Here is a 12,748-nt window from a genome sequence, read left to right as displayed (position 1 = left end):
AAATATAACTGCAAAAATAAATTCCTTTGTTTGAAACCGGCTCCAGGAAAACGTGTGAATTTTTTATTTTTATCTTAATGCCTTTCGCATTCCAAGAATTAATGAATGTAATAAAACATGTTAAATTATAAATCGTTATTGCATTGAAACTGAATTATTCGAAGAATTTAAATGTTATGAAAAACTTTTCATCTAGAAAATGTTGGTCACTAGATGCATGTTGAAGTTATTGCTTATGTAAATAAATATACCTACAGGAAATGTTGAACACTGATCACGTCAATAGTAATGCGTGTATGCTTTTGCTTGGGTTAAATGGTAACATCACAACTTTCATTTTTGCGAACTTGGTTGTATATAGTATTGTTTTGGCTTCTATTGACCCTAATTAATCCTCGCCTATTTTTTTTTTCATAAATTTCTTCTATTTACAGACATAGTCCAGTTACAGTATAATTATAAGTATAGCTGTCAGAATCTTTATGTAGTAGTTATTATATATTATATTATATATATTCCCACCTTAAAGAAATAGCATAGCTAAGTATAGCTGTCAGAATCTTTATGTAGTAGTTATTATATATTATATTATATATATTCCCACCTTAAAGAAATAGCATAGCTAAGTATAGCTGTCAGAATCTTTATGTAGTAATTATTATATATTATATTATATATATTCCCACCTTAAAGAAATTTAACCTTTGCATCAGCGATAAGGTAGAGCAATTTATTTAACCATATACAGTACAAAAATATGTTTATTCATACACCTAGATTAAAAGTGTATATTTCAATTTCAGTCAATGTCAATGTCAATTTCAGTCCAAATCGGTTTTGCTGTATGTAGACTGAACTATACAACTTGAAAAGAATGCTTTACCATTTGTTTATGTTATAATTGTATGGACTGTAGATATTGTAGATAAAATGGTTGCGGTGTTTGAGTGATATTTCAACGACGCCATATCATTATTATTTTATTTAATTCTCTGCAATATTACAGAACAACATGTCTACGGATGGAAAGGAGGATTATTCAGATTTGCCACCGAACCAAAAGAAAAAGAAACTACAAGCTAAAGTTCATGAATTATCAAAACAGGTAAGTTAATTTAAAATAACAGTTATGTAATGTTTTATGCAAATTGAAACCTAAGAAATCTGCTGTGGTTTCTTAGAAATAAATAAAACGTTTCTCAAGATAAAATGTTAACTGGCATGTAATGATATATATTATTATTGTAAGTTAATATAATCGGGTTTGATAACTAATCTTATACATTAATGATTCAATTTTGTGAACGAAATGTTTTGCACGCCTTGAACGAAATGTTTGCCGCCATTGTTTGAAGTGAGATATGTATTTATGATTTTGATAAAGAACAACTGCTTTTGTACCGCTTTTAAAACAAATAAATTATGATTCATTCATTCAAAGGCAGAATTAGTTAATTTTGTCTCGCCTATCAAAATTGGATATTTAAGATAATTTTGTGAGATATGGTGGCTTTAAAATCGTTCATCTACCTTCACAAATTTCAAAATCAAAATCAAATCATTTATTCAGAAATTAGGCCTTCACAGGCGTCATATTCTAAAATAAATGATATTTACCAAAGCTACAAACTACTAGCATTTCGGAACGAACACTGCTGAGAAGAAATGCCGAAAGAAACTCATTCAAACACCTTCACAAATTTCAAAATCAAATCATTTATTCAGAAATTAGGTCTTCACAGGCGTCATATTCTAAATTAAAAGATATTTACCAAAGCTACAAACTACTAGCATTTCGGAACGACCACTGCTGAGAAGAAATGCCGAAAGAAACTCAAACAGTGTTGGTCCCTATTGACAGACTATATATGACAGAAGGGCTTACCATTTTTAAATATAAATTTATGTATAATTTTTTATCAGTAATATAACAATGTAAGTACACAATAAAGTACATGGTCAAAAGGTATACTTAAACATATAATGATTGTGATCAAGTGCTGATGAAAGGAAAATATATACGTATATGTATAATTAACCGAACAAACTTTTAAGAAAAGATCGAGCTGACCAGTTCAGTTGACGCGTGAGTCAGCCATCGCGAAGCTCAACCACAATAGAGGGAACATCCCGACCCGATCCACGATTCAATTAAAGATACTTAAAATTATTAAAAATATTTTTTCTTGTTCTCCAGGTTGCACAAGAACAAGCTGCCATGGAAGGTTTGATGAAAATGAAAGGAGTATATGAAACAAATCCTACATTAGGAGATCCTATGACTGTAGAAGGTATATTACGTTTTGTTTTTTTTTTTTAGTTGATTTCTATTTCGTTCATTATCAACTACGAATTTCAATATGCAGTAGGAAAAAATATAAGGCTATCGAAAATAAACAATTGACAGATATAGTCGACAACTCATCAACTTATCCAAATTCATTTCAAATTTGCCCCAATCACCTTGGCATAGAGATTCAACAACCCACAGGTGATGCAGAAAAAAAGCCTCTATTTCTCTTTTTTATGAATAAGCGTTAAGGTTAGGTTAATTTACGAGAGATTATAAGTAAGACATTACTTGTAATTGCACCGCTTTTATAAACCCGGACTTCACTAAACAAGAGTGATAATATGACGTTCCAATTGTGTATCAAGAGTAAGAGTGATAAAGCGACGTGCAATTCGTGCAGGTCAGCTGAACGAGTGCTGCGACAAGCTGAAGAAGCTGCGCGCGCAGCTGCGCAAGTTCGAGGAGCTGCTGGCCGAAGCGGGCGCGCTCGCCGCCGCGCCGCCGCTGCTGCAGCCGCCGGCGCGGACTAACGGCGCGCCTCCCGGCCAGGCCACCAGGTGTGTAATACAGTTCCGCCCACTCCCTGCCTCCCGCTCACACAAGAGACAACAAACTGTCACGTTATCTGCGTATGCCGCTTCATACGTTTTCGAACGCATTGCTGTTGTGGTGCCAATTATAACGTCTCATCTCACATAAGTCTAGCTAACTATTTTATTCTTCACTCGATGCTTCAGGAGTAATTACCCCTGAAAATAAGTATCATCAATAAGCATGGTTAACCATGCTTATTTTATACTATTGTTGAACTCAGACAGATGCCGACGCGAATAGTAATTATATGTATCTACGTCGAACCACCACATTTGCCCTCCAAGCCTTTCGATCTGGGACTATACATATTGCGACATCCTTTATCGAACATAAAACTCGTCGTCGCCACGTTCTTGGTCAACCCAGCTGCCTTTGGTCGAAGACATGTTTTATTTTTATGTACCTATATCAAATTTATTTACATATTTTTATCCAAATAGAATATGAACAAATTATATACGGTGATTTTTCATTACTGGTTAGACGGGCGTAACTATGTCTTCGCGATCGATAATCATTAGTGCAACTTTTTTATCTTATGACGTACCATATTTTGATAACATATATTGGAATACAGATGATTTTTTTTACTATACGACATTTTTTTCCGTAACGAGTGAAAATCACCATGTATATTTCATAAATGTTATTGGCGCAGTATCGGATCGAACAGCGAATCGCTGTCGCGATCGGCATCAGAATCGTCGGTGAGCACGGGCACGGGCACGGGCACGGGCGCGGGGCCGCAGTACGCGTGCTCGGGCGCGGGCGGCGGCGCGGGCCGCGCGGCCGGCGGCTCGCCCGAGTCGGGGCTGGGCGGCGAGCTGGCCGGCGCGCCCGCCGACCACGACCACGACCACGCCAACGGCGACGTCGACCACGACGACCGCGACAACGACCACGAGTCCGACTTCGATTATTACTACGAGCCGGATCTGCAGCCGTTAGGATATTGCATGGCGCTGTACGCTTTTGAAGGTTTGTCCGGCTCTTAGTTTAGATGTTTTTTTTTAAATATGATTCGGTGTTTTACTTCTCGAGTAAAATCTACACTGAGGCCTATTTTTATTACTGTGGCATCATCTTATCAAATAATTTGTGTGTGTTCTCATGTTTATTATGTATGTATTGTGGATGAATGTCGTGATATAAATAAATACATTTTTATGTAGTATCGTTGTTAATATCTCATAACACAAGTCTCAAACTTACTTTGGAACTAACTCAATATGTGTGAATGTAATCACACATATAATATATCTACCTTATTATTCTCGTAGTTGACTGTTATTCGATGCCTTAAAGATAAATTAAATTTAGTTTAGCGTGCATAGTATACAGTGAATTGTATGTTTCAGCAAACGGAACGGGGTCCACGATGCGCATGGAGTGCGGCGAGCGGCTGCTGGTGCTGGAGACGGACGCGGGCGACGGCTGGACGCGCGTGCGGCGCCGCCACACGCGCGAGGAGGGCTTCGTGCCCACCACCTACATTGCCACCACGCTCTACGACCACCGCTAGCTGGTGAGAATCTCTCATCACGCCATTGCACGCCATTTTTATTTTACGTAATTGACCTTTCAACGATCTTGCAGTCGCCGTGGTCGCAGACAGACTAGAGTGCTAAATCTGTACCATTTATTTTAATAGACAATATAACACGAAAGCTTAAAAAAGTTTTGTGTATTCCAGATGGTCAGATGGCGCTGTACGGAGCATAGTGTAGTGGAATCTCGAGTGCGGACTCTCGGAGCCTCGCGACCTCCGTGTTTGTGGCCTATTACTGTGGATAGTAACGCATACAGTTTTTACAATCAAGTGCTTTATTGTGTCGGACTGCACCACAAATACTAACTGTAATATGACTTAAATTTGGAATTAATAGAAAAAACTAGCTAATAACATATTCTCTGTCACATTTACCATAGCTTAGAAGAAGTTTTGGTGTCATAAAACTGCTATTAAATGGTTGGAGCAATTACGAGCACAGAAATCTGATTGGAAAAAATTCAAATTTCTGTCATGTATTGCTAAATTGTAATTCTATGCGTTATTATCTTATTATAAGGAGTATTTTTGCTATAATTTATCCTTACGGAAAATTAGAGTTATTTTTTATAATCTCGTTTCTATCGATTGTTATTCTGGCATATAGGCCTCTAAAGAACAAACGCAGAAAATCATATAACATTCCATGATCTTATTTATTGTGTATATTCCTGGCTACTTGACATACATATTTTCATGTATGCCGCGTGGCCTAATAGTGTAATATTAAATATAATATTGTATAACTCATCTAGATCTTCATTGTGCCAGCTGTTTGTGTTAAGAGATTTTCGTACTTATTACATAGTTTTGTATTCTTTTATGTGATTCTGCCATGGAGTATTTGGAATTATAGCAAAAATAGGTGTAAACTTAGGTATGAACTGTAAATTATGTAAACTTTTGTTTAAACTAGTAAGCACCAGAATGTTGACATGTATTGAGTAACGATTTAATGAATATTGTATCCGATATCACATTTCGTGTATTATAATGTGCTTATGGAGAAATGACGTAGTGAATATTGCTAGCTAAATATATTAATTAGCCAATGCTATTTTCCGAATATTTGCTATATGCCACCTTATAGTACCTAATGTATTTATATATAAAGAGATGAAGTATGAATGAAAGCATTTGATTTTATATAAAAGTAAATAATAAAATATATGAGGACATGTAATAGTAGTTTCTTTTTTCGTAACTGCCAATGACTTCATTGTGATGGAATGGAATAAGCTGAGCCTTGAATACCTACTAATTCCATGGTACCATCAGCTCTTAGAGTTCTATAGTAGCTAGTCAAGCGAATATAGTACAATCATATATATATATATATATATATATATATATATATATATATATATATATATATATATATATATATATTTATTTATCTATGGTATAATCCATACAATAGCAAATCAAAATTCGAATGAAGTAGGCATGTAATTAATAGGTACTCCGTGTACGAAGTACTTACTAAATCCATGGGATCTTAGACACTAATATTTTTAAATCCTGAACCATGGCTTGAAAGTGCAAAAAGTTACATCAATGGATCTCCAAGATGGATTATAGTGGACGTATGAAAAATGAGAAACACATTCATTAATTCATCTTCGTTTTGTTCAGAAGTGTATCAGTCTTGGAATCAGTAGGTACTTCGTACGGAGTACCTACTAATTCCATAGTGTCAGCAGAATTTATTGAGGTAAGATTGAAATGAGAAAAAATATATAATACTCCGAAAGTAAACCTTCACAGGCACTTTTTCACATCACATTTTTTAGTATATAGTATTTTTAAAATCCTTCAAACTACTGTACAAAATGTTGCAGCTGATGTTTATGATTTATGCCACATTCCTCCCATGCTGAATATAGTTATTGGTCTTGGTATTGTATCCACAAAAATGAGAATAATATACTGGCCCACCGAACAAAATCCTACCTTGCCTAGTAACATAACATAAATGGTCTGTACCTAGTAATTACTTAGGTAGATGCCTAGAAATACCTACTCACTTATGCATGTCTAATAGGTATCAAATACGTAGTACGTAGGTGCACAGTTTAATTTTCGGCAATAAATTTAATACTTGAATGTGTACCTACCTAAGTACTTTTATATAAATATGCAGGGCACCATATAGGTACTTGTATAATACCGTAGTTATATTGAAATTATTAAACTTCCTTAAATTGGTCAATATTTTAAATCAAGCTTTAATAAGGTAATTTATTCAGTAGGTGAATTTTAAATTAACAAACCACATAATTCCGTTGCATGAGACGCGAGTTGGTTACATTGCACTGACTGCTCTATTGGCCGAATGCACCACCTTCCGTGTTTTGCCACGCAACTATTGCATAATTGATTCCACTAACAATCCTATTACATGGTTAATATACATTACTCCATTCGTTCCCACCGCAAGATATCGACAGTAAGAAAAGAGGCAACGTATGCTGAGGATTTAGAAAACTAACTTTGGCACAGGCAAAGTGTTGGTAAAGTACCGTAACTCCCAAGTCAGAACGGGTTTCGCGGGATTGTATGCCATCCCCAGGTCGAGGATTGTGCAAATATTTATCGTATTCCTGTTTTGGCTGAAACAGTCGTGTTGTGTAATAAAATAACCATAATTTAATTTAACATACGGTTTATGTTTATTTTTCGCTCGCGTTGCCTGCTGCTCTAGCAAACAACAGTCGAATAAATAAATTACATGTCATACTTACTCCCAGTCTATTGGTTTAAGTTTATCAACTCCTTTATTTCTAAACAGATTTGGGAAATTGCATCCTTTGATGGACATATTTTATTAGGCATTAGGTAACATTGTTTTTGATTCATTGATTATCATTAATTGGGTATTGTTAATGAAACATAACATAGTGAATGAAATTTCAATACATATTTTCCTAAAAAAAATACCGAGCTTAACGGCTTTTAGGTATCTACCTATAGTTAGCGAATTATATTTTTTTATTGAAATTGTTAGAACCATCAAAGATGACATAATTTTTAATTAAGTTTAACAGTTTTTTGTATTAAAAAAACAGTTTTAATTAGTCCAGCCACATCGTTCTCAGACTCTGCCACGAACTGTAGGCACGAATTAGTAAAAAATACAGGTACTTACTTATTTTTAAAAAATGCCATGAAAATCCGCAGATATTCGGATCCGCTCTGTTACCGCACCTGAGCCCGAGCTACGCCATAATGCCTTATTTGCTTATTGGGCTTTACGCGGTGAGACGAATAAATAAATCAAGTTAGCTGCTGCAAAATTTCTGCCCGAGGACCTCTGTTATATTTGTTTATTGCAAGAATATTTTTTAGATATGAACTTCGAAACTTCGAAAAAAAAAATGTTTATTCTAATTAGTTTGAATTTAAGAAATATATTTGAAGCATTAGGTACCTACCTGTTTCATTAGGGCGAATAAAAATTAAAGTGATATCAAAATTAACAACTTTAGCATTAGCAAATATCTATAATGGTGAATTGGTCTTTGAACGTTTTAAATTCAAATATTTTTTCACATGTCTTCATAGGAATTTTCACCAAAATAATGTATTTTCTGAATGCATTACAGTACATGCAGTTTACAATAGTTTGTTATTATTTATTAAGAGTCATAGGTTTCCCATTGCTTAATTGGCAATGGCCTCCTTCCATTTTTTCCATTTGGTCTGGTCATGTGTTCTAGTTGTCCAATTTTGCGGAACCTGTCCAAGTCATCAAAAAAATAAATTCTCTCAGTTTATATGGACAAAATATATTGTGCTTATAAATTACTAACATTGAAGAAACGAATTGTAACCAAACCACAGCCAACGATAATATATCGTAAACAAAGCGAGATTGATGCTCTTCCCCGTATTGTGGTGGCAAATTGGAAATACCTAAACACTTGCAAAATAATCTTCCATTCAATCATTTTGATCGATTTGTATTGATTGATTTAAATAAAACAATCTCCTTTGTTTATAGTAGTAGTTTATGGTAAATGTATTGTATAATGATTATATTACGTAGGGTTCCGGTTGCATACAAAAAAAAACATAGGTAGGTTCTATCTCTGTTCTATCTACCTATTTTCAAATCCCATAATGGTTCCACAGAAGTATAGTGACTTATAAAAATTGCATTCAATAAAGAGTAACGATGTTGATCGAGCATCATCTAGCCTTATCCCTCTTTATGAGAGCTCGGTACAGCATGTCAGTCTCCTCCACTTCTCCCTGTCTGATGTTAACCGATCTATTCATCTTTGCCGAACGCACTTCATCCAATCCTTCTTCGGCCTTCCTCTACCTTTCCCACGGTCGATCGCGCGGATGACAACAAATTCATTAAAATTTAGTTGGTAATTATTAAACCAAAATAAACAAATACAGATTTCTACCAAGGAATTTTTTTCCAAGTATTGTAAGCAAGTTTTTCATTTCAGTAATATCAGACAATAGGTTTACCTATTATAGGTACCTTAAAATATGATAAAACCGAACTTGGGTCCTAACACAACACATATGTGTTTATTTATGAGAAACAAATTCCTATTAAGTCAATTGTAAATATGTGTATTTATTAGCTCTACGTGGCTTCAGATCTTGCTAAACTTTGTTATTATGTTCTGTTAGCTTTATATCGTTCACTAATTTTCATTAGGATCGCATAATTCTGGAAATAAATGAGGGCTCGTCCGCACAAAAATTATGAGAGGAATGATGGGTGTCGATGAGTTATGTCAATGGTGTCATACCCATAAATAGTGCCACCGGTGCTGTGGAGGGCGAAGTTCCAGCAAGAATACTAAAGGCCTGTTATTTGTCAAAAGCAAACATTACGCTTTCGTGTCATCGCCGTTCTTTGTTATTCTACCCTCATTCGCATTCACTTAATGAAACTTCTGTGACGTTCAATTAATTTTATGGCAGATAAAGGGCGGGCGTTACAAGCGCAAAAATAACTTAGTAGTTATAGATCGTATCAGATATCTTCAATTACCTATCACAGTCCCTTTTCGGTTGATGAAAATAACCTCTTTCCATTTTGCAAATTAAACGAAAAGCATGAAACTGTACTGACTTTTTGCTAAGTTTACACGATTTGCACAAAAAGTTGGCAGGATGTGCGATCCCTTGCGTAACCAGTTGTTGACATAATATGTGGCAAATGTTAGGAAAATCCGAATAAGTGATATTAATTTGATGTAGCATACTTTCATAGTGGTTGGTGGTGGTGGAGCGCTCAGCGCGCAGTGTTCGCACAACTGTCGACTCCGGCGCAACGCGAATGCGCACCAGCCTCGCCTCTTGCCGTAGAGCTTCCACGAGGCTTTGCCAATAAACCCTTTTTAAGAACTGTTATGAACTAAAGTGATAATAAAAAGTGTTTTTGTAATTAGTCCCATTGATGATTGCTGGATTTTAACTCTTCCAAGGTTCGTATTTCTTAAACAACATTGATGCAACTTTTAAACTTTCAAAAGTAGGTAACACAAGTTTTGTGGTAAACCGTATAAATAAATACATATAATAAAACTGTCAGTGGGTCTGTCTCTACATAGGAGATAAATTATGGAAGGTCTTTATGGGACTAATAGAAGTCAAAACATTTTTTAAAATAATTTTTGTCTGTCTGTTTGTTCGCTCACCAACAATGGAATTTGATGAGGTTTTTACAGTTGTATTAGCAAAAGGTTTAACTTATTAAAGTTCTGGTATAGGTTTCATCATGATACGTTGCTATAACCCGAGATACCGATAATAAAAATTTATAAATACAATATATAGGTACATTGTATTTTTGCGTCAGAAAATAAGATACCTACCGGTAAAGAAAATTTAAATACGTTCAGTAAGAAACTATATCTACCTACTGAACGTTTTCAAACAGAATGTTATCTAGTCAAAATCTTTTGGGTATGTAGCTTTAAATTCCCTTTTGAGATTTAAGAGTAATTATCTTTTGAGTAACTCACTCAAGTCACTTAATACATAGGTTTACTACGTACTAGTAAATCTACTCAAGTTTTTAAACTGTGGATTCTTTTGTTAAGTACCTTACTACTAGGTACAGGGGGGTATAATAGTTAATTGTACGCATTGTAATGAGTGATTCCACCCTAGAATAGGACCACTACATATCCTCCCGTATCGTAAGAGGCGACTATGGGACAGCCCCTTACGACATCGAGATCTTGAATCTTCAAAATATTATTGTTATTTTTAAACCTCTGACCTCGGGCTATGCGGTGTCACAGCCACTAATGCAACTTTTCATCACTTATAAATAAGTATTAGGTATCTCTTCACTTATCAATAGTGCAACTTTTTTATTTCACATAAAGTCTCCGCTAATACCGCGGTATCTATGGAGTGGAGGTATATGACACGCAAATGTTATTTTTTTTAAATTACAATTTACACATAAATTTATAAGAATCTTAGAGATATACCAATTCTATATGCAAATATAAAATAGCATATACAAATAAAGCATAGGCCACATTACTTTAGTTGGATTATTAATGAAACTAATATATATAAGCATTTACTCAGGCACGATCGATCTCTCTTACCTCATTAATTTGAATACGGCGGTTATTACGTTACTTATGTCGAAAGCAGGATAACGACATTGGGAAATTAAAATTAGTAGGATTGACCTAGAAATGGCTTGCTTGCTTCATAAGTAATCTGAGCGTGAGTTAACTTGACATTACACAACATTGATCAGAGATGTCTCTAACGACACAGTTACATAGATCATTTTAGACAAAGGTAAATAAAAAAAAAATTGAAATAATATTGAAACAATACTCAAATGATAAATATGAATAATTCACTACAGAAATAAGTTTCGCGTATCTAATTGTTAATTGTCTAAAACGCTACCGTTTATGCTATGCCAGCTTAGTAAATAGGTACTTTAATTTAAAATATAAGTTGCTCCACAGCAAAAATTAAAGTGTTACGATGATTTATAAAAACTCTCGTTTCATTGCGTTTAAATCGATCTGTCCGAGACATCAACACCATGACCAAGTATTGTGTAATAACCGAATAACGACAACTAGCAAGAAATGTTCTAAATGTTTGATTAGATATGCATATTTGATGCTCGCTTAGTGGGAGCTTCTTAAACGTGATTTGCTGCAAATTAGAAGCGTAGCAATTATTCAGCGCTTATCATAACCGTAATAATCATTACCACGGAATCCAGGCAAAATTATTGCGCCGATCAATTGCGTAAAGTGGCACGAAAACCAGTCTCGAGTTAGCGTTCCATTTCAGGCGGCGACGACGACGGTTTGAAACGTACAAGGAAAGTGAAAAACATTGAGCGTATCCAGACCCTCACCCGCGGCGGTCACATCCGGCCTTTCGGAAAGTCCAAGTAGATATTGACATTTAAACAATCGATAATGTATCGACAATCAGCGCTTTGAGAGGCCGCGGACCTGATGGCTGAACTTTCACCGTTTGTTAGTTTTAGCCTTCAACAAAGATGTCATGTTGCGTCACGTCATTTATGTGACTAGTAAGTCGTGTATATTTTTATATAATATCTGGGATTCGCCAATTGATTCATTGCCTCATATCATCGTGGAATTTATAATTGCTGTTGTCATCATAGCCGCAAGGACCAAAGAGAATGGTTAAAGGGCAGAGGGTGCGCTTGGAGAGAGCGATGGTAGCCATTAGTAAGACCCGCTCCAGCTGCCGCCCATGAATCGCTCCATTAAGCCACTCGTCCGATGATCGCTGCTTAGCACACCATTGCGCGGCTCCGGGTCTCAAGTTTGCCCTAGTTTGCATTATAAGAGCGACCTTTTTCTAGTTTCATCTACAAAAGCGAGACCTAAACATGCTATTCACAAATGAATATAAATGTCGACTCTTTGTGACATTACAATTTTCCATCCGACCTCTACATTCCCACCATATTTAGAGTGATATTATGATAATAAATTCATACTTACCAAGGGAAATTGCGGTATTCTTGTATGGCAGTTTTTAGACTAATTTTGTTGTGTAGAGCTTTACGGGATCATGTAATAATGTACAATAATTGCCAGTGGCATTTCATTGCGTAAGATTAGAACTGTAAAAAATTATAAAATCACAATTTATCGCAGTTTATTCGTTAAAATTCAAAGACATATTTTAGGAAATGCCGACTTAATCTCCTTGTACGTTTTATCTTGTACATTTATTATTTATTTAGTATTTTATTAACATTTTATTACAACAATGAAGAAGATAGATCAATTGTACCCGGTTTTCTGCCCAAA

At 35.2% G+C, this 12,748-nt stretch overlaps 2 protein-coding genes across 5 annotated transcripts in view; both read left to right on the top strand.

Moving 5' to 3' along the window:
* Positions 1-5,619, top strand: part of Cip4 (Cdc42-interacting protein 4) — a 38,558-nt gene extending 32,939 nt beyond the window's left edge. For 3 of the 4 annotated variants that reach the window (XM_053745214.2, XM_053745213.2, XM_053745212.2), the window contains 6 exons: positions 1,007-1,105; positions 2,198-2,291; positions 2,694-2,850; positions 3,546-3,865; positions 4,246-4,412; positions 4,581-5,619. In XM_053745214.2, coding sequence (XP_053601189.1) covers positions 1,007-1,105; positions 2,198-2,291; positions 2,694-2,850; positions 3,546-3,865; positions 4,246-4,409 — 834 coding nt within the window. In that variant the 3' untranslated portion in view covers positions 4,410-4,412; positions 4,581-5,619. The remainder of the gene's footprint in view (positions 1-1,006; positions 1,106-2,197; positions 2,292-2,693; positions 2,851-3,545; positions 3,866-4,245; positions 4,413-4,580) is intronic. The other variant, XM_053745215.2, reaches the window with a different exon arrangement.
* A 4,084-nt stretch (positions 5,620-9,703) lies between these two features.
* LOC128670015 (nose resistant to fluoxetine protein 6-like) overlaps positions 9,704-12,748 on the top strand; it is a 40,427-nt gene continuing 37,382 nt past the window's right edge. The window contains exon 1 of the mRNA XM_053745339.1: positions 9,704-9,892. The gene's annotated coding sequence lies outside the window, so the exon portion shown is untranslated. The remainder of the gene's footprint in view (positions 9,893-12,748) is intronic.

The sequence above is a fragment of the Plodia interpunctella genome, chromosome 5, assembly GCF_027563975.2.
Source record: "Plodia interpunctella isolate USDA-ARS_2022_Savannah chromosome 5, ilPloInte3.2, whole genome shotgun sequence".
Taxonomy (NCBI): Eukaryota; Metazoa; Arthropoda; class Insecta; order Lepidoptera; family Pyralidae; genus Plodia; species Plodia interpunctella.
Note: the sequence above shows the minus strand (reverse complement) of the source record. Positions and strands in the feature narration are given on the sequence as shown.